At 34.5% G+C, this 24,175-nt stretch overlaps 1 protein-coding gene across 1 annotated transcript; it reads right to left on the reverse strand.

Moving 5' to 3' along the window:
* Positions 1–9,398: 9,398 nt before the first annotated feature.
* Positions 9,399–9,947, reverse strand: LOC120092161 (putative invertase inhibitor). Its single transcript, XM_039050389.2, has one exon. The coding sequence runs from the start codon at positions 9,945–9,947 to the stop codon at positions 9,399–9,401; it is 549 nt and encodes a 182-aa protein (XP_038906317.1).
* Between the last annotated feature and the right edge of the window lie 14,228 nt (positions 9,948–24,175).

Consider the following 24,175-nt stretch of genomic DNA (forward strand, 5'->3'; position numbering starts at 1 on the left):
GGCCAACGGTTGCGGGAGATGCATCGGAAAGGGTGAGAAGAAGGAAAGAGAAGGCAATGAGTTTGAAAGAAAGGGGCGAAAGAGCCATGTTTTTGGTTTGGTTGAGGTGCAATTCGGTGGTGGACATGAAGGAGTATTTATAGAGCAAAACGCTAAAGAGAAAAACGTTATCTTTTTGGTCACTTACAGTCATCATGAAGTCCATATGTTTGCCAAGGACTGCCTTGTTCAACACTATAAAAGTTAGTTAGAATTAAAAAATTTAAGAAATCACTAAAATAAAATAAAATGAATTATGATATTTTTTTTAAAAAAATGATTTATGGTACAATTTTATAAAACATTCTTGGTTAAAGTATCACTTTGAGGATGATTTAATTTTACAATTTTAATCTTTCTTCTTTTGAAGAATCTTAAATTTAGTCTATTAATTGTTTGATTTTTTTTCAAAAAAATTGATTTTTTATTAATATTTTCACTATAAATTTTGAAAGTATGTACGCATATTATATTTCATTGAATAAAAGTTATTATTATTATTTAGCCAGTTTCAATAAAAATTAATTTGAGAAACTAAAATTAAGATTTATTAAAAGTATAAGGATTAAAACTGGACATTTTAAAGTACAATAACTAAAATTGGACTAACCTTAAAATAGAGGGATCAACATGGTATTTTAACCAACATTCTTTCGTCCCTCCATTTTTTTTATAGATCAAAATACTATTTTGGTCTATATATTTTAAGTTTTGTTTTATTTTAGTCGATGTAATTTCAAGTATAATTTTAGTCCATATACCTATAAGGAATCTCAAAATTAATCTATGGAACTAATTCATAGTTGAATATTTTGTTATCCACTTTGACTTCCTATTAAAGTTTTCAAAACTAGACGAACTAAGAAAATACTTCAAATTCAAGTGTTTCGTTTAACAAAAGTGAAAACCAAAATTAAAAATTTGAAAGGAAACAAACGTTAATTTAAAAAACATACTACTAAAAACAAAATGGATATTAAACCGAGCTTGAAAATGAATATTTTAGAAATTGAGAAACTAAAATTTAAATAGATTTGAATATTTAAAAATTTAAGAGAGAGAGAGAGAGAGAGAGAGAGAGGGAGATTTCACCATTATTTACCTAAATTTATCTCTTGAGAATTTAAAAATTTATGAATTGTAATTTTTTACCATATATACTTGTTCTATAATGTTGGAGAAAGGGGGTGGAGAAAATATGGAGATGATATTGAAGATCTTTGAGTTCAGAGACCAAGTCACAAAATGGTTGGTTGATGCCCATAATATGAATACCTCTCATTTCTACTTGGGAAATGGAGCTTCTTATTCAACTACATTACCCAAAACACATCAAATTCTCCCATCCCCATATTTCTATGACATATATATCCAACACATTGTATCTTAACCCATGTTGTATATATCTATTTATATATTAAAAAAATTTGACTATTCACATCAAGCCTTGGTTCACACCTTTCATTTAACAACATCAATTACTAACCACAATTTGTACTTGAATTATTGGAGTTTACATATTCCTTTGTTGCAATCATTCTTTAACTGAGCATAGTTTAGCAGTAATAATTGTCCTATATCTCTACTCTTGAGGTCTGATGTTCAAATCCAAATACTCCACTCGTACTAAAAGAATAATGGTTCAAATATCATTCTTATATACACTCACAAGACTTTTAGGGTTTGTTTGGAATAATAGAATAAAAAGTGTTTTTCAAAAAAATCGTTTATATTAAACTCTTTTGATAAAAAGAGTTAAAATACACTTTTAAAAGTGTTTCAAAAGTTACCAAATACCTCAAACTCTTTTTTAAAATACTTTGTTTTCGAATACTTGAAAAGTTAAACCAAACATGTCATTCAAAAGAAAAATATTGCATACTGAAACATCAAATAGTAAAGATTTAAGAAATCATAAACAAAAACTTCACCTAATTGATTTACTTTTTTAAAAAATATTCTAAAAAAAGAAATACTAAAACCTAACCAAACACATTTGATCCTAAACAAAACTTAAATGATTACTATGAGCCGATAAGCATTTTGTTATTGATTATTATTGTGGTTGTTGTTTTTAGAAATTAGTTATAAGCTTATAAACACGACACCAACCTATAGTTTTCTTACTATATTACCAAAAAGCCATTTTTGTAAAGAATCGAACATAATTTTTAAACATAAAAAATAAAATAGTTATCCAATGACATAAAATAACAAAATTCCAAAAGTAGTTTGAAATTTTATGGTAAGGACAAAGAAAAAGGCAAGGTGAAATTCAATATAATGTTGAATTCAAAGATGAAATGGTGAAGCAAAGTGCATGTTTGTTAGAGGGAGGGCTTCCATTTCCATGTGCATCAAATAATGCATAATACTCTCTCCCACAAGCAAAAGCATTTGCAGTTCATGTTCTTGTTATCTCCACCTTACATGCTTCTCTGTAAAACAGAGGGATAAACCTTATTTTCAACATCTCTACATACAACAAACAGATCAAAAGCTGACATACAAAAGGAAAAAAAAAAAAAAATTCCAACTTTTTCACAAATGATCTCATCCCAATTTTGTGGATCTAGTCTTTTTTTTTTTTTTTTTTTTGTCATTTGATTACATTTTTATTCACTACAAAAAAATTGAGCTATTTCGACAATATTTTATCGGAAGCTATAAAAAACCTTTGAGAAAGATATACATTTATTGAAGGTATTGGAAAAACCTTTAAGAAATATATGTGTTTTATCGAAGGTTAATAAAAACCTTTGAAAAAGATATATATTTATTGGAGTTGGTTTTGAAGAAACCTTTGAGAAATATGTAGTTTTTATCGAAGGGTAATAAAAACGTTTAAGAAAGACATACATTTATCGGAGGCTTTGATAAATCATTTGAAAAATATGCACCTTTTATTGAAGGTTAATAAAAACCTTTGAGAAAAGTTAGGATCGTGAAGATGTGTTAGACGATCGTGAAGATGTGCGCAGCGTTAAACGATGAGGAGTGACGCGCTAGACGATCGGGCTATACAATAGGCAAAGTATTGCACGATCAATGAAAGTGCTAGACGATAAGCGTAGAAGCTGGATGATAGCGCTAGACGATAGCCGTGCTGCGCTAAACAATGAGCAGACTTGCTACACGATAGGCAAAATACTAAGTGATGGGCATTGGGCGATAGATGTTAAGCGATGGGCGGATTCATTAGACGATCATGAAGATGCACGCGGTGTTAAACGATGAGGAGTGACGCGCTAGACGATCGGGCTATACGATAGGCAAAGTACTGCACGATCAGTGAAAGCACTAGACGATAAGCGTAGAAACTGGATGATAGTGCTAGACGATAGCCGTGTTACGCTAAACGATGAGCAGAGGCGCTACACGATAGGTGGAATACTAAGCGATGGGCATTGGGTGATAGACGCAGGCGCTGGACGATGACATTAAGTGATAGGCGGATGTGTTAGACGATCGTGAAGATGCGCACGACGTTAAACGATGAGGAGTGATGCACTAGACGATCGGGCTATACGATAGGCAAAGTACTGCATGATCAGTGAAAGTGTTAGATGATAAGCGTAGAAGCTGGACGATAGCGCTAGACGATAGTCGTGCTGCGCTAAACGATGAGCAGATGCACTACACGATAGCCGGAATACTAAGCGATGGACGTTGGGTGATAGACGCAGGCGCTGGGCAATGACGTTAAGTGATAGGCGGATGCGTTAGACGATAAGGTGTCAGCGCTAAATGATGGGCGCGGTAACTAAACGAAGGCTATGCGCAAGTGATATTTATTTATTTTTATTCTGAAATGATAACCAAAATTTCTGCCCTGCCCTGCCCTAGATCTCTAATTTCAATTTCTTGCTTTCTTTCATTTCTTTCTTAATCGATGAACCTCCTATTCCTCTTCTCAGCACCGACATGGCGTTGAATTTTAAATTCTTCGCCCTCGATTCCCTTGATTCCATGTTCAACTTCTCCTAATCATCTTCCATTTCTACACTTATCTTTCTTCTTTTTCCTTCCCGGATGGAACCTTGCGTCGGCAATAAGTTTCGCCTTGGCCGGAAGATCGATAGTGGCTCCTTCGGGGAGATCTATCTTGATTCGTCTGGTTTTTCTCCATTCCAGCTTCTCATTATGTTGCTCTATTATAACAACTAGATCTTAATGCTTCAATTCCGTCTGCAGGTGCTAATATACTCTGCAGGTGCTAATATACAGACGAATGAAGAGGTTGCAATTAAACTCGTAAGTGTTCCAATATTAATTCAACACTACGATTCTAGCTCCGCCTACTCTCTCTCTCTTCCTTCACTTAGATGCACTTATTTTCCTTTCTTTTTCCCTTTCGGAGTCGACGTTTGTACGGTTCTAAACTCTATGTATGCCTGTATTTACCACAAACTTGACTAAAATGAAAAAAGCGCTAAAGGTGTTTCGAGGTAATGGAACAGAGCTCCAAGAGCGGTTCGATTGTATTGTGGAAGCTGGCATTGATGAGAAGGATGCTTACAAAATGATTGAAGTTTATCCACAAATCCTTAACCAAACAAAAGATATAATAGAAGAAAAGATAGATTTTCTTGTAAATAATTTGGGGTATCATATTTCATTATTAGTAAATTTCCCTCTATATCTTAACTATACGACTTAGAGGGTCACTCTTAGGTTCGCAATGTGTAATTGGCTCAAGGAACAAGGAACAGTCAACCCGATGTTGGCATTAAGCAGTATTGTTGTGGGTTCGGAAAATGCATTTCTAAGACAGTATGTTCATCATCCCAGAGGCATGGAAGTCTGGGAGAATTTGAAGAGAAAAATATATTCAGATTTTATGGTGTCTCCAGCTCATTAGACTAATCTTATTTTAACATATTCTTTATACATATTGATAACCAACTGCTTCATAGCTGTTATACTACAAGTTTTCAATAATTCATGGAATTAAGGGCTAATCTGTTGTAAAGTTTGTGTAAAAGTGTGATATTCCATTGAACTAGAGCAACTCTTTTCATGTCCAGGGAAATGACAGTTGAACTTCGAATTGCTGTATCATTTTCACAAATCAACATATTAAATTGTTTGTTGCTCACAATGCTGTCGGAACTTCCCTTCCATTCAAATTCAGTTATTTCCTATTATTAACCTTTACCTTGTAAATCATTTGTAGGTTGGGGAAGTGTAACACAACATTGTTTTGCTCATTACTCACTATTCGAGCTTCTTTCAACAGAGTACTTACAAATCATGGAAATTTGAGACATTCATTACTCACTAGATCTGAAATCCTCTAGAGGTATATCTTATGTGCTTTTGTGGCAAAGCATTATATCTCTCATTCTATCGACGACCAAGTCTATGACCGCTATTTTATTATTTATGGCAGTTTTTCTGTTGATACATGGTGAACGTGTTATCGGGGTCTAAATTTCTAAATGTATGTCGATGAACACGTGCTGTAGGTTATGGTAGACCATCTCTTTTCATGTGCAACTTTGTAACTATTTATTTAACACAACGAATTGGAGCTTTCTGAATATATTACTGCAGAGATGCGTAATTTCTCACATTGTTGTAGTTTAAATTGTATCTTTAGCTTGTGAACATAATACATTTCTACACAAGACAGAGGGAAATGGTTGTCCCTTAAACTTATGATATAGAAAATGCTGGAACCAGAAAAATGTTGAAAATTAAAAGTAATTTCCATATTTATGGTGCTGGAACCAGTTCTGAAATTCCTCCTGGTATAGCAAATGCTGATAGACAAGACATATTCTCTTTTGGTTTTATTTTAAAATTTTCCTGGTTTAGTTGAGTGAAACGTTGATCCTCTCTGGTTATGCTACTTGGAGGAATAGTGAATACAAAGAATATTAAAACAAATAGATTTTGTGTGTGTGCTTAGTTGGGTTTTTGGATGCATACTTATTTGTTCATTGTGTTAGTAATGTTTCATTGAGTTGAATATTGTAGTCTTCGTTTTCTTTATGAGCCAGTTTATGTTCTTAGTAAAACATAAATCTAATTTGCTTTACTTTTCTCATGTGCAAGAAAATGTCAAGATGAAGCATCCTCAGTTGCTTTACGAGTCTAAGTTATACAAAATTCTTCAGGAAGGAAGTAATGAGATATTCTTTTCCATTTTTCTGGATGGAAGTAAAATCTGAATGAATGCTTTCTCCTGTGATCCTTTATTTTCACAATTTTTTTTTTCTGAACTCTTATTCTGTTTTGCAGACGGCTTAATGATAACCGATTAAATGGACCAATCTCGAGAGAACTTACTGGAACTGCAAGTCTTAAACTTGTGTAAGTCTTTGTATAATTTCACGGTTGTGTATTAGTTCATTTAGGTGATATACATCCCTGGTTGAAGTTTTGTGCCATGTCATGTGATTGGTTTATGATGGATTGTGTCCCTTTGTTTCAAGGATGTCTCAAACAATGACTTGTGTGGAACAATCCCAACTAGTGGACCATTGAGTACATACCTTTAAAGAAGTAGGTTTCTGAATTTTTTAAACTAAAAACACAATGAAAAATCATGATGAATACGTATATTATTTAAACTACTTTTAAATACATTATTTACTTTTCTTTTATTGTCGTTCTCTCCCTTTATTCTTTGAATTGTAAATTAGTTTAAAGTAATAATTTGATGTTTTTAGGCGTAATAAAAATACTTCTTGAATCTCCATCTTCCCCATTTGAGGTAAAAATACTTCTTGAATCTCAAACAAAGACATGTGTTTGTTTGTTGTAAACATTTGAATTTATATGTGTTAGTTTTGAATTATAATATGTGAATTTGTATTTGTAGTTGGAACTTAAATCATATGCTTCTCAAGTGATTGATGGTACACTTGACATGAACGAGGATGAGATTTTCGTACGAGTATTTGGACCGGAGAAACACGGGCATGTTCGTGGTTATGGAGTGGGTGTTACTCCTTCTGAGTTGTTTGGATCATTGTCTACTATAAACGATCTTGAGCGTCGAAGTCCGAACAACGACTTCAAGAATCTGAACAACAAAGAGAGGTTGAGGCAGAACACTTAGGCGTCAAATAAGCGAATCAGAAAATTGTTTTGAGGATAGATTTCAAAAAATGATGGAAGAGATGCGTAAAAAATTTGTTTCTAGTTGACCAATTATAGTTTGATGTTATAGAATTTTGATAGCCTTTTGGTGTATTTTTTATGACATATAAGTTTACTTCCATCCATGTCATTGTCTATTTTTTCTATTCTATTATTATACTTTATAATTCAGGGTACTACATGTAGATGAATTAGTAAAAACAACCTTCCGAGATTTGTCAATAAATGTGCTAAAAGGTTTTGTAAGAGAATTTTCGAAGGATATACAATTGTTGATAAATAAGTTTTTATAAAGGTTTTAAAAATTTTGAAAATAACATGATAAGCTTTTAAAAATAATGAAAACCTTCGAAAAAGACTACTTGATAATAGATAATTATCGATAAATAATTTGACAATTATCGAAGATATATAACTTTTGAAAAATAATAATTTTCGAAAATTAATCAACTTTCGAAGAATAGTAAACCTTTGAAAAAGTTTTTTCGACGGAATCTATTTCGACACTTTTCAAAGGTTGGGATAACCTTTGAAAAAAAATATATCAAAGGTCTATTAAATGTTTTTTTCGAAGGTTTTGACCTTAGAAAAAGATCAATTTTCTTGTAGTGATTCTTATATTTTTCCTATTTATTGTTTTAATGTTTAAAGTTACGTGTGTTTGATAATATCTTTGTTTTTAGTTCAAGGTACGAACGAAATATTTTATTATTATAGTTTTCATATAATTAATATAAGGTAAGATTTGATCTTTAAATCTCACCATATGATCATTGAGGTAATGAGTGTAGGTTTGTAGTTCTGGAGCTCTTCGTGTAAAGAGTTAATGACATATTTTATATTTTTCGAAAAAGAAAATTTTGTCAGGTAATAATTTTTGTTTGAGCACCTGGGTGGATTACATAATGATAAATGCAAACTAGATGTACCCAAATCTTTTTGTTCATAGATTTTTGTTTGCCTATTTCTTTTTTAAAGGATAAAAAGCATCAAGATTAATTTGAGCTTTAATTCAAGAAATACTCCTAATTTTTTTTTATTTTTTTTATTTTAAAACTACGGTTTTCCAATTCAAAAATTCTATAATTGCTATATTGTCATTGATATTTCATTAATGCTTCAAAAATACTTTTATTCTTTATTTACCCAATATTATAATTATTTATACTCCAATGGTAGTTTAAAAGTGCATGCACACCCACGCGTGCACCACATACGTGCGTACACACTTGTCAATTAACAATTAATTATTTTAGGCGGAATATTTTCAATATTTACTTAGTCTTTTTTTTTTAAGTTTAACCTCTTGGTCGATAATGCATTTTCATGTAGTTGAACTATATTCATATTGGTTATTAAGAATATGACTAGATCAGTCTCACATTGGTTAGATACAGGAAAAATCATGAGTATAAGAGTGAGGATAACTAGAATCAATACACTCAAGCTTAAAAATATTTCTAATTTGTACAATTTGAAACCAAAATAATTATACTTTTTTTATTGTGCTTAGAATTTATCACTTTCGCGAATCTTTTTAGTGTGGGACAATTTCTCTTCTAATGTATTTTTTTAAACTCTATCCTGACTATTTTGCTTAAACTTAGTTTCATTATATTAGTCCCTATATTAAAAAAAAAAAAAAAAAGAAAAAAAAAAAAAAGAAAAGAACCACGGAAAATTGATGGATATTACATTGCTCTCCAAACAAAAAGTGTTAATTAACCATCGTCTCTTACTTTTTAAATCAAAATAATGCAATTAAAATCCAACATGAAAACAATGTTTTTGTTTTTCCTTTTAAATAATGCTTTCAACTAAATATAAGGTCAAAATTGATATATATGGATCACTAATACAACATTATTAGGCATAAAAGCTTTCCAATATAGTAGACACATGAATTGCATATAAATACAATTTTAATACAAAATTAGACATAATTTAAAATGAAAATATGAGATGGCCATTACCAACAAAAACTTTTTTAAAAAGGTTTTGGGTTTCATCCAACTACAACATCTCCCTCCCATTCAAACAAATAATACATCAATTAGCAACTCCTCATCTCATAAAAGAGGAATTGCATCTCAAACAAAAAAAAAAACCCAAAAAAGAAAAAAGAAAAAAAAAGCACATAATAAAAAGCTTCACCATATAGAAAATTGCTAAACCAGCCATTTTGCTCCAATCCTCCTCCATAGAAAATGAAAAAATCAATTAAAAGAAAAAAGAAATTATCAAGATAATTAATTTCCTTCCGCCGTGTCCGCAACCTTGGAGATGGACAATGCAATTTCACATAGCTTAATAAACACGTCATTCTTCGGCGCCAACAGCGAGGGCTTTGTTGCAAACTCGTTCTCGCACGTGCGCACACTGGCGATTGCTGCATCGACCCATTTCTCCACGTCGCCATAGGCCTTCACGAGAATCGCAGCAATAGCGTCGTCAAGCTGTTGCGACGCGTCTAGATACTCGTCAAGGCAATCAAAGAGGCCTTGTTGTACCGATGGCTTGTTCAGGCTCGTGTCATTTAACATCACCTTGATGCTCTCTGATATGTCGGAGGCATTGGAGGAGGCGAAACGGAGGGCAACCAAGGCTAGGCCCATCTTATCGGCGGGGAAGCTATTGGGGTCAGAAGTCAAGGAGATGACGCAAAGGTCTTTGTAGTTAGTCTGGGCACACATATGATCGATCATGCTGAGTCCGTCCTCTGCCGGACTGGCAGCGTCGAGGCGCTGAGCCACCATGCTGAGGCAGAGGACGAACAAAATGGCTGAAACAAATTTCATGGTGTGTTGGTTTTTTGTTTTTGTTTTTTTGTCTTGGTTTTTTTGGAGGGAGAAATGGCAGTGGGGGTGATGGAAACTGTTAGAAAAATGTAAATAAATAAAGCAAAGGATCGATCTCTCCACAGCTTAAAATAGGAAAAATCACTCGTGGTTATGATTATTGATGCATGGTCAAACTCTCAATTGCATTATCCCGTAAATCATTTATGCTGAAAATAGAGTAATTTTCCAGACACATTACCCGATTATTCAGCTTAATTTGCTTATATTTAGTTTCTTGACCTAATAACAGAAGATGACAATTCTATGAATCAAAACCATGCGGACGTTGCTTTGTTGCATGGTTTATTAATTAACAGGGCTAAAACAAATATTTTTTATGCGTCCATTTGTTAATTGATTTGTCAATTTAAACTTTAATTTTTATTGGATTAATTCTAGAAGGGATACTTTCGTAGGTTAAAAAAATAATTTTGGTCTCTAAACTGTTATGCAAATAATAATTTGGTCCCATAATTTTAGTTTGTAACAGTTTAATTCTCTTAATTATTTTTAATTTTGTAACAATTTAGTCTATGAATTTTAGTATGTAATAATATAGTCTATCTATTTTCAAATTTGTAACAATTTGATCCATACCATAAAAAAAAATCATCAAAATTAATGAACTTTTATAATTTAACAATGTATATCTATTTCTAGCTGCTAAATTCTCCAAATCTTTGTACATACTGATAACTTGTAGAAATACAAGTTATTTATACTGCTTTATTTAGATATTGCGGCAAAAAAAAATGAAAGTTGCGTCAATTGTATGAAAATTAGCTAAGAAATGCAAAAATTATAAATTGTCGTCAATACATCCACTGACACCATCGCAATGGTAGAAAAGAATATTTCAAGTCTGTTTTGCAGGAAATCAAGTTACCGTATGCGTTCATGGCTTAAGAGAAAAAGAACAACGCATCTACGTCGCATTGCGCCCGTCATTTAGGAATGAATAGATGATCAACGCAATGACGGTGCATGCGACAATTGATCAAGAGCTAAGCGATTAACGAAACTTCAACCGCATGCGGGCAAACGATCAAGGATGCAAAAGAGCAACACAATTGCAGAGGATCCAGACACGTGTATAGCTGACTGTTGTGCATTTTTGACGGGATTGATCGCGTAACAGAAGGAATATTCACTCCACCATTTCCGGAATTTTCATAACAATAAAATGGGGTCCACACTGCAGAGAGTCAAAGCTAAGCCTATAAATAGCCTATGAAATTCTATGAGAAAATATACTTGACACGAGCATATTTTGATATTTGTATATTGAGAGAGAGATTGGTCTAAGTGCTGATCGGAGAAGATCCGGGAAGATTTAAGAGACAAGGCCAAGTGGTGAGTCTCAGGGCAAATCCTTTCAATCCCTGCCGTGAAGCTCTGTACTAAGGTCACTCCTACCGGACGAGCAAGCCTGAGAGGGAAACTCTTTCTTCCATTCACTCCATTCGTCGGCAAGCAAATCCACCGTCCAGATCTGTGTCAAGACGTTGTCACTTTTCTGTATTTGTTTCTATCTCTTATTATCAATTGTATTCATCTTCTTAGTCTATCATTCACACCATGTATCAGACGCTAAATATTAGTATTGAATGTCATGATCATTTTCATTTCCATCTTTCTGTCTATTTCTGTTCTTCCATTAATCGCTTTCTCCATGAGATTTTCGTAATCCCTTGGTAATTAGAATGAATTAAACAAGTAAATTAACCTGTGCTAAAGAAATGAATATGTTTAGCTAAAGCATGCTAGACGATATCTTCACCTGTGAGAGCAGAAGTGAAGATGCCATTCTGCCTGTCGAGAGAAGGTTAGAAGAATGTGTTAACTAAAGTGAGAAGTATTTCCAGAGATGGAAGCAACCTTGCGTTCATTACGTTCATCCCTATTTCACCACAGAGATGTGGGAACACGACCGATCACTAAGAGGTGTGCGCCAAGGGAAAACGGAACCGTAGTTAAATCTTTAACGCAATTAATGAACTTCCTATTTCTGTTTCACACATAAAGACTTGCCACCGCATAACACGACCCTTTGTATAATTTTCACAGTTAGTCTCAATCTCAGTATCATGTATCAGTATCTTGTATCATATTAGCTTAGATTTACTTTTACCGCATTTTATTTTATTATCGCAACTTTACTTTACCGCAATTTTAAAAACCTGTATAAACCAATCTTTTAGTAATTGAAAAACTCCCGGTTGCATATATCACGAACGTAATGCATTAACTACGCAATCCTTGTGTTCGACCTCAGATCACTCCGAGAAACTTGCGGTGAAATTATACTTGGTTTCATCGCAAGGAAACTTGTGACAACGCATAACATACTACCAGCATTTCATTAATAACGCATACATCTAGAAGTAGTATCGCATCATCAAATTTTATGTCAATACAGACCACCACAAGATCTTCCCTACTATTCTCTTGATGCTCTATATTGAGTTGTGGGACTCAAAATAAGCTGGAATCAAAGGAAATTTGGAGAAAGCTCACTATAGCAACCCAAATGAAGAACACCTTATTCTACCCGAATTTTTCAGAAAAATTCCTACGGTTGCAACAACCCAAAATCACTCCAATCTTTTCAATATATTGCAGAATATCATGCAAAGAGATTTGCTACATGGGATACAGGTCATACTTGGAGTAATTGAAGATTGAAGATAATGGGTTCTTTGTGAGCAACTTGAAGATGAAGATAAAAAACCATTTTTCCTTTTTGTGTTTTTTTATTTCCAAAATCTATTTTGATTTTAAAAATCATATTTTAATTCTAAAATCAAAATTTATTAATTTTAAAAATTAATTTCATAAATTAATTTTCTAATAAAATTAATAAATAATTATTTAAACAATTTAAATAATTCTAATTAATTTAATATCCAATATTAAATTAATTTTTACACAAATCCATCTTCATATATTTAAATCGTATTTAAATATATATTGTCTAATTCCGTTTGATTCTAATTTGAACGTTTCATGTTAACTTATCACGTTACTCTAGAGCTAATCCATTTCCGAGCTAGTAGAGAGACCTCGTGGTGATGGAACACGAGACATACGCAGCGGAATTAGGACCTAATTACACTCTAATTGCTTCTAAACAAAAGAAAATAAGCATGCAAATTGAAGTGGATAGGATATTTGAAACCTTACCTTTGAAGCTCTCGAAACTCGTTTTTCCTCTCTGAATCTCGACCCGAACTCTTCCGGACCACTACTAGAGTTGACCTACTATCATCTAGACTCAGGAAATAAGCATCTAATTTCAAATTAACTTATCACGCTACTCTAGAGCTAATCCATTTCCGAGCTAGTAGGGAGACCTCGTGGTGATGGAACACGAGACATACGTAGTAGAATTAGGACCTAATTTAATATCTAATTACTTCTAAACAAAAGGAAATAAGCATGCAATTGTTGGATTTGTTGCAACAATTGCATGAAACAAATCCATAAAAACCCAACACATATCTACTACCTAAGTGGGCTTAATGTCTCCACTATAAGCCAACACCTAGCCTACTATTTTGTTAGTAGAATTATCCAACAAAAGTTTGGATTTTCCCACTAACTTTAGTCCAAGGGCAAAATAGTCATTTGGTCAAAGTCAAACTTTGACCAAAAAGTCAACATTTTGACTTTTTATGATTTTTTCCGTGTTGACTAATTTTGACCTCTCGAGCATGAATACGCATTCATTTTCTCGACATTCAAATCACATTTGAATATAATGTCGGTCAAAATTTGACTTTTCAAAGTCAAAAGTCAACTCTTTGATTTTTTCCATCTTTGACCATTTCCATTATTTCTGAGCTTCCGAACATGAACGTATTTATATTCTTGATATTTAAATCACATTTAAATATTAAAACTGTATCTCTAACTGAAAAACCCGACCACTATATCACATATACTTGTCGGTTTCTCTTTCTTTACCTAATTTCAACAATTCGAATTATTCTTTCATACTATTTTAAGTTTATTCCATATGAGCTAGTAAGGGAACCTAATGGAACTATAGATCATGGGCTCTAATGATCCAAGATTAGCTAGCTAAACTCTTTAGACTTAGGTAATCAACATTCTTTAACTAACGGGTCATTCCATTATAGTCCCATAGTTGCACTCCCTATATTTGTGTCCATTTAATATAACCATGATTAGTAAGCTAATCCTTCACAGGTTGTTCGTAATCTCAACTGGGTCATAAAAACCGTTTTACCCCCGAGACTACATCTTATACCTTAAGTTCCACTAATTCTCTAGTGAACAATTGGTTTAAGGTCCAACCTATAAACCGAATCCCTCTTAGACCAAGGAGAGGGTGGGGCCCCTTGTTCAAGACTTGGATTCAGTACTAAAGGGAACAACCTATCTACTATCCCTATAACAGGTAGAAGTGAATTCCGTCTTACACCCTATGTTCCCAGCTATCCACCCGATCTTACCCCTAAAATGGGAGGCTTATTGGACCAGCGATGATGTGTTGCCCTCACCTATGCAAAGCTAAAGATAATTCCGAGTGAACAGGAGTTCATAGTTAGCTCAGGATTAAGATTAAGTTACCTAGGTCATCAATTAACGAAATAGTCAGTTTTATACATAAAACGATATTTAGAACGTAAAAAGTGACTATTTCATGGTTCAGTCTTATGTAAACTCATTGCATAGGATACCCTAACTCACATATCTTTATATGAACGATTCAGGATCACATCGTTTATAGTAACTACAAAGTGGGTTGCATCCATAGTGTCCCTAGAATAAGACGCCCAACCTTATTCATATACTATAGACCATTTTGGCTATATATTTGAACTTGATCCACATTTATGTCACTATATAAAGTTCAAACTACATTAAATAGCCTCAGAACTTTAGTTTATTGGATTCAAGATTACAATTTCAATAACAACTTTATCGAAAAACAAAACAGAATATGTTTATTAATTTACAAACTACGAGTTTTAGGAAATAAAATCCAAATTAATTTATAAACTACGAGTTTTAGGACATAAAATCCAACAAACTCCTACTTGGACTAAAACTCCTAGTAGAGTATCACAATGTTGAATTTAAGTGAGAAACATATGAGTACAATAAACATATGAATACAATAAACTAGGGCATATACCCAAAAGTTCTCCCACTTGTCCTAGTTTACAAACTTCGTAGACCTAGACTCTGTAGGTGGCCTTCAAACACTTTAGCCGTGAGGGGCCTTTGTAAAAGGATCAGCAATGTTTTGCTCAGAAGATATCTGGGTTACTACAACATCTTCACGATGTATAATCTCCCAGATCAGATGGTATTTGCGCTCAATATGCTTGCCGCACTTGTGGCTTCTTGGTTCTCTTGAATTTGCAACTGCACTACTATTATCACAATATAGGGTGATAGGCAGATTCATATTTGGAACAACTTCCAAATCTGTCAAGAATTTCCTCAACCATACTGCTTCTTTTGTTGCTTCACATGCAGCTATGTATTCAGCTTCCATTGTGGAGTCCGCAATATAGTTTTGCTTCACACTTCTCCATACTACTGTTCCTCCATTTAGAATGAACACTAATCCCGATGTAGATTTTCTTGCATCTTTATCGATTTGAAAATCAGAGTCAGTGTATCCAGTAAGGATCAAATCCTTAGTACCATACACGAGCATGTAGTTCCTCGTTCTCCTAAGATACTTGAGGATATTTTTAACGGCAATCCAATGATCATATCCAGGATTGGACTGCTACCTACTGACTATCTTTACTGCGTAGCATATGTCAGGTCTAATACATAACATTGCATACATCAGGCTTCCTACTGCGGAAGCATAGGGAATGCGTCTCATATCCTCAACCTCTTTAGGTGTCTTAGGACATTGATACTTTGAAAAATTTTGTCTATATAAGTTGCTTGAGACATGGCTAGTGTTCTGTTCTTGCGGTTCCGAATAATCTGAATCCCGATAACATACTGCGCATTTCCTAAATCTTTCATTTGGAACTGCGTTGCTAGCCATTTCTTGATATCAATTAGGTAATCTACTTCATTCCCAATGAGTAGAATATCATCAACATATAAAACTAAGAACACTATAGTAGAATTGACGATCTTCTTGTAAACACAAGGCTCGTCAACATTCTGTTCAAAGCCATCAGATTTGATCGCAGTATCAAATCTTATATTCCAAAATCTAGAAGCTTTTTTCAACCCATAAATGGATTTTTGAAGCTTACAAACCTTTTGTTCTTGACCCTGTGCGATAAACCCCTCTGGTTGAGCCATATAGATACTATTTTCAAGATCGACATTTAGAAAGGTTGTCTTGACATCCATCTGCCAAATTTCATAGTCATAAAAGGTGGCAATGGATAAGAGTATTCTAATCGACTTAAGTATGGCAACAGGAGAGAAAGTTTCATCATAGTCCACTCATTCTCTCTAGGTATAACCCTTTGCCACAAGTCGAGCCTTAAAAGTATGTACTTTATCGGCTTGGTCTCGTTTTCTCTTGTAGATTCACTTACAATCAATTGGTTTTACATCATTTGGTTGATCTACAAGTTTCCAGACAAAATTGAAGTACATAGACTCCATTTCGAGGTCCATGGCTTTGACCCACGGATCACGATCCACATCTTTCATCGCCTGTTTATAGGTCGATGGATCCTCTATGCCGTCATCAGGTATGACGACTTGTGTTTATGTTAAACCCAAGTAACGATCAGGCTGATGAACAACCTTCCCACTACGTCGAGGCATTCTCAACTCTTGAGAAGGATGTGACTGACCAGATATACTAGTTTTATCTACTACTTTAGTAGATGAACTAGCTCTATTTGTAGCGTCTTTGAAAATTTCATTCAATACTAGTCTACTACGAGGTTGATGACTTCTTATGTGGTCTTCCTCTAAGAATGTGGCATTTGTCGATACAAATACCTTATTCTCTTGAGGATCGTAAAATAGACCACCTTTTGTTTCTTTTTGATAACCTACAAATAGGCATAGTTTTGAACGACGTTCCAATTTTTTAGGATTTTGCATCAACACGTGTACCGGGCATCCTCAAATCCTAAAGTGACGTAAACTGCCTTTACGTCCTTTCCATAGCTCATAAAGTGTTTCTGAAACACTTTTAGAGGGAACGTTATTCAAAATATAGACATCAGTCTCTAATGCATGTCCCCAAAAGGAATCAGGTAACTTAGCAAAGCTCATCATTGAGCGAACTATGTCCAACAAGGTTATGTTTCTTCTTTCAAATACACCGTTCTGCTGAGGCATATTAGGTGCAAAGAGTTGTGACTTGATTCCATGTTCTATCATATAATCCTGGAATCTTAAGTCCATATACTCCCTACCTCGATCTGATCGTAGTGTCTTAATTGTTTTACCTAACTAGTTCTCAACCTCAGTCTTATATTCTTTGAACTTTTCAAAAGAATCAGACTTGTGATGCATTAGGTAAATATGACTATACCTTGAATAATCATCAATAAAACTGATGAAATATTCATACCCACCTCGAGCTTTGACATTCATCGGTCCACAGAGGTCCGAATGTACAAGCTCTAAGGGTATTGTGGCTCTGTGATCTTTTCCAGTAAAAGATCTCTTAGTCATTTTTCCCTCAAGACAAGACTCATATAGAGGTAAAGAATTATCTTCTAACTGATTTAGGAGTCCATTTTTAACCAATCTCTCAATCCTTTTGAGATTTATGTGGCCAAGTCTTAAGGGCCATAGATAGGCATTAGAAGAAACTTTTTGTCTTTTATTTTGAGTTTCGGCTGTTCTAAACATCTCAGTATTTAAGACAAATTTTGCTTTAGTTGGTCTTAACTTATATAAGTTATTTTCAAGTACAGCAGAACAAATTTGAATACCTTTTCTGAAAATGAACGCTTCATTAACTTCAAAATATATTTTATACATTTATTCCAATATACATGTGATAGATATCAAATTCTGTCTCATTTTAGGAGTATACAAAATATCTTTAAGTATGATATATCTATCATTGAAAAACAACTTCAAATCTCCCACTGCTTCGGCCGAGATAACCTCTCATTTTCCAACCTTGAGGGTGATCCCGCTTTCTTCAAGCTTTTTCTACGAACTAGTTTCCTGAAAAGAGAAGCAAATATGATTAGTGGCTCCTGAATCCAATATCCAGGTTGAGGTATCATCCTCCACTAAACATGTCTCAGCAACTAGTAAATCATATTTACCTTGTGCTTCTTTCGAGGCAGGGGCCTGAGGACATTCCTCGGTTAAGACAAATCTCAGGTCATCTATTACTAGTGTTGAATCCAGATTTGTTTTCCATGTTGAGTAGTTGTCACCGTTAAGTTTCTCAGAAGCTAAGAGTTGATCTAAAGAGCTAGGTATGCTGCAAAGAAAAACATATCATTTTTAGTAAAAACATTAATTTTTTAAATCAATCAAGTTTAGCAAAAAATCTAATAATGACCTTTCATCATTATATTTTGCAATGATATTTCAATGGTTTAGAATAACCTTCACCGAGGGGTGATCGACTATTCCTCTGTTGAACCAAGACTATCTTGACTAGATACTATCACCAGAATAACTCTTATTCCTATAGTAACTCAGTTATCACTACTTTGGTCAAGAATTTACTAACACTTAGTATTTCTCGTAACTGTGACCCTCTATTTTCAAACCTCAAAGATTGAAATCATTATGCTGCCGAAGTTGGAAAGACAAGAATGAAAACGAACCTGAGAGACCCTATCAATTTCTAGAGTTCGCCGAGTTCCGAATCCTATAATACAACCCTTCGATTGCTAAGGTCGCTCCAGGACAGACATGCAGGTGCATTATAGGAATCTCACGGTGCGACCTAATGGAAGAAACCGTAGGATGTGTTGACACACTTCTTTCTCCCACTTACTATGAACAACTTCCCCTATTCACCTTGGTATTGACTCATGCAAACACTCTCCGAATGGAGTCCACTCCCAGGGCAGCCTAAAGCCAAGCATGAATCTCACGGTGTGAACTCTTAGGGATGCTAGAGCTAAAAGTACATTACTTTTCTCCAGCTGAAGTGTTCTAGACGGTTAGGGTATAAAATACTTAGCGATACATTTCGGCTAACTAAACATATCCTAAGTCTAGGTGATTCATCCGAGTATAACTTTTATACTAGATTTTTAACCTACGATGTCTAGGTGATAAAACAAATTTTATTACCTCATACCGCTCACGCATGCTCATAAAATCGGTTTAACCTAACTTAGACATCGACTCAATCTCCAGGTAGTAAGTGTTCTGTGAACCGTCAACTTAAAAACCTTCAACCTTAGTCATCTTATCTGACTTTTTGCCAAGATCTTGCCGGGTGAGTTTTCTTGTAACTTCGGTTTTACAAGATATCGACCTATTTTCTATGAAAATTAGGATTACTTGATGGTTAACCCTAAATGAGCATGCATCTTATCTTTGTTATAGATTTTAAAAGTGTAGGTTATTTTATAAAAATTATAAAATAAATTATAACAATTATAACCCTAGAGCATTCATCTATAACATGCTTCATTCAATCAAACATGCTTTAATATAACACTTATATTAAAACTAAGCATTCATAGTATATATTTTATAACACTTATAAGATATAACAAATACATGTCACATGCTTTTCCTATGGTGGGGTTTTAAAACTATATGGCATACTATATGCACACATAATCAAACAACATTATACGTCACATGCATAATAGGTAGACAACACTAAAGTGAACCGATTTTGGTATTAAAAAAAACAAATAATTAATTTATTACAAAAATCAGCAACCAGCTACCCGGAACCGGCTTCAAACACTTTGAACCATCTGGAACCCCTCAAAAACCACTTAAACCGGCCCAAAAACACCAAAAAACCAAGTTGAACCGGTCAAACGGACCGGTCCAGACCATTTGGATCAGCTGGTCAACGCCTGCTGGCGAAGTCAACGGAGGTGCGGGGCGGTTTGGGTTGACGAAACGCAGGGTCGTGGGCGAACGGTACATGCGAGGCAGCTTCGGGCGGAGAAATCGGGTCAGAACACAAAACGGGTCGGACGCTTCATCGACAGCTGGCGCATGCGTGGCTACTCTAAACCGGTCGTATCCGGGCTGGCGGGTCGGTTCTGGGAGCTTCTCTCGGGTCTGGAGGCTAATTGCGGGTCTGTGAGTAATTTTTCTCCAATTTGGCTGTTGTCCTCTCTCCCGGAATCAAGAAATTACAGCCTAATTTCAACTCTGATGGCTCCAACAAATTTACAGACTCTTTTTCACATATTAATGCTTATAAACATGTGAGCAATTATAAATTTTCACAAGAAATTTAAAGAAAAACAATGCCAAAATCATAATAAATCTACTTTAGTCCATATTTCATTTAACACTTGAATAGAAAGAAAAAAAAACACCCACCAAAAGCAATTGAGTGTAATTAAAGCATGCTCTGGTATCACATGATGGAACACGAGACATACGCAGTAGAATTAGGACCTAGTTACACTCTAATTGCTTCTAAACAAAAGGAAATAAGCATGCAAATTGAAGTGGATAGGATATTTGAAACCTTATCGTTGAAGCTCCCGAAACTCGCTTTTCCTCGCTGAATCTCGACCCGAACTCTTCCGGACCACCACTAGAGTTTACCTACTATTCTCTGGATTCAGAACCGGATTGTGGGACCCAGTGGATGAAGAACCCGAGAGAGAGAAAGAGTTAGAAAAAAGAAATGGAATTTTGGATTAGGTTGGGTTTTAAATTTTTCTCCAAAAAATATGAATTTTTCAGCCCAAATTTACAAAACAATTTTGGCAAAATGGCAAAAGTTTTTTTTATTCAAAATGAAAGCTCAATTTATAGAAAAAAACCATTGAACAATTTCATGAAACAAATCCATAAAAACCCAACACCTAGAATCCACTATCTAAGTGGGCTTAATGTCTCCACTATAAGCCAACACCTAGCCCACTATTTTGTTAGTGGAATTATCCAACAAAAGTTTGGATTTTCTCACTAACTTTAGTCAAAGGGCAAAATAGTCATTTGGTCAAAGTCAAACTTTGACCAAAAAGTCAACATTTCGACTTTTTATGATTTTTTCCGTGTTGACTAATTTTGACCTCTCAAGCATGAATACGCATTCATTTTCTCGACATTCAAATCACATTTGAATATAAGGTCGGTCAATGTTTGACTTTTCAAAGTCAAAAGTCAACTCTTTGGTTTTTTCCATCTTTGACCATTTCCATTATTTCTGAGCTTCCGAACATTAACGTATTCATATTCTTGATATTTAAATCACATTTAAATATTAAAGTTGTATCTCTAAACTGAAAAACGACCACTATATCACATATACTTGTCGGTTTCTCTCTCTTCACGTAATTCGAACAATTCGAATTATTCTATCATACTGTTCTAAGTTTATTCCATATGAGCTAGTAGGGGAGCCTAATGGACCTCTAGATCATGGGCTCCAACGATCCGAGATTAGCTAGCTAAACTCTTTAGACGGAGCTAATCAACATTTGTTAACTAACGACTCATTCCACTATAGTCCCGTCGTTGCACTCCCCTCACTATAGATATATTTGTATCCATTTGATATAACCATGATTAGTAAGCTAATCCTTCACAGGTTGTTCGTAATCTCGGTTGGATCATAAAAATCGTTTTACCCTCGAGACTACATCTTATTCCTTAAGTTCCACTGATCCTCTAGTGAACAATTGGTTTAAGGTCCAACCTATAAACCGAATCCCTCTTGGGCCAAAAAGAAGTTGAGACCCCTTGTTCAAGACCTGGATTTTGTACTAAAGAGAACAACCTATCTACTATCCCTATAACGGGTAGGAGTGAATTCCGTCTTGCACCCTATGTTCCCAGCTATCCACCCAATCTTACCCTTGAAATGGGAAGTTTATTGGGCCAGCGATGATGAGTTGCCCTCACTTATGTAGATCTAAGGATAATTCCGAGTGAACAGGAGTTCATAGTTAGCTTAGGATTAAGATTAAGTTACCTAAGTCATCAATTAACGAAATAGTCAGTTTTATACATAAAACGACATTTAGAACGTAAAAAGTGACTATTTCATGGTTCAGTCTTATGCAAACTCATTACATAGGATGCACCTACTCACATATCTCTATATGAACAATTCAGGATCACATCGTTTGTACTAACTACAAAGTGGGTCGCATCCATAGTGTCCCAAGAATAAGGCGCCTAACCTTATTCATATACTATAGACCATTTTTGTTATATATTTGAACTTGATCCACATTTATGTCACTACATAAAGTTCAAACTACATTAAATAGCCTCAGGACCTTAGTTTATTGGATTCAAGATTACAATTTCAATAATAACTTTATCAAAAAACAAAACAGAATATATTTATTATTTTACAAACTACGAGTTTTAGGTTATAAAATCCAAATTAATTTACAAACTACGAGTTTTAGGACATAAAATCCAACACGTGGACCTACAGATCATGGGCTCCAACGATCCGAGATTAATCGGCTAAACTCATTAGACCGATCTAACCCCCATTCCTTAACTAATGGGTCACTCCACTAAAGCCCATAGTTGAACTTCCCTTACTATAGATATATTATGTCCACTCGATACAACCATGATTAGTAAGTCAACCCTTCACAGGTTGTTCGTAGTAACGGCTGGGTCAAATCTCTGTTTTACTCCCAAAATTACCTCTTGTTCCTTAAGTCCCCACTGATCCTCTTATGAACAATTGTTTTGTGATCCAATCAACAGAACTGAGTCCCTCTCGGGGCAATGAGAGGATGGGACCCCTTGTTCAAGACCCAGAATCAACACTTCAGGGAACAACCTTTCTACTATCCCTAAAAGCGAGTAGGAGTGAATTCCGTCTTGCACCCAATGTCCCCAGCTATCTATCTAGTTTTACCCCCTGAAATGGGAGGTTTATTGAGCCGACGCTGTTGAGCCAACCCTCACCTATGCAAATCTAAGCATAATTCCAAATAAACAGGTATTCATAGTTAGCTCATGATTAAGGTCAAGTTACCTAGGTCATCGCTTTGAAATAGTCAGTCTTAAACAGTAAACAACGTTATAAAGTAAGAGTGACTAATTTCGTGGTCCAATTTTGTACAAACCCTTTTGCACAAGGATATCCCCACTCCTCATGTTCTAACATGAATGAATTAGGATCACTTCATTTGTAGCACTTTACAATTCCTTGTAACAACTACAGAGCAAACCACATCCAATAATGTTACCAGAATAAGGTACCTAACCTTATTCATATACTATAGATCATTTTGACTATTTACTTGAACTTAATCCACCTTTATATCTCCACATAAAATTCAAATACTCATCCAATAGTCAAGGAACTTTTAGGTTTATTGGATTTCTATTCAACACCACCTTATTGAACTTTCAGAATAAGTTCCATTGTTTACATACCACGAGTTTTAGGACATAAAACCCAACAAACTCCCACTTGGTCTAAAACTCCAGTGGTAACTTATATATCCGATATATATGACTGAGTTTCTGAGTTTTATAGAGAAATACAATAAATTAGGACATCTCATACCTATCTTTTACCATTCAGTATCCCTAAGTTATCTAGTATTCCTAGTCCTACTAGGTGATTCTCAAACACTTTAGTTGAGAGAATCATTGTAAACATGTTTGTATACAATAGGCTTTTGAATAAAACTATATGAGGATTGCATCTTATTCTCAATAATGGCTAGGAAACATACTTTCCTCCCACTACATTGAGGTACTCTCAACTCTTTGAGTAAGATACATCTGACCTGTCTCAACAACTCTTTGTTAACAGTTAAATCTAGAAATCTTTTAAACTTTCTATACTTTTATCTAGCCATTTTAAATATCTGAATATTTACAAATGGCTTTTAGCAATTTGATTCTTAGTAGAAGTTGCTAGAACAAACATAATTTTTGAAAATTAATTTTTCATTTATCACAAAATTATATAATTTGTTCTGTACAAGATCATAAAAGCAAGTAGCAACTTCTCCCACTGGTCGAGCTGAGCAAATAGTACTAGGGACTAGTTTGCCTATTTACCTTTCTCTGCCCTCTTCTCAGTAAAATACTAAGGGTAG

The sequence above is a fragment of the Benincasa hispida genome, chromosome 11 (genome assembly GCF_027475165.1).
Source record: "Benincasa hispida cultivar pf3 chromosome 11, pf3_genome.v1.1, whole genome shotgun sequence".
NCBI classification, from domain to species: Eukaryota; Viridiplantae; Streptophyta; class Magnoliopsida; order Cucurbitales; family Cucurbitaceae; genus Benincasa; species Benincasa hispida.

Bases quoted from the DNA above. Each gene is read 5' to 3' on its own strand.
- LOC120092161 (XM_039050389.2), bottom strand. From the start codon at position 9,947: ATGAAATTTGTTTCAGCCATTTTGTTCGTCCTCTGCCTCAGCATGGTG.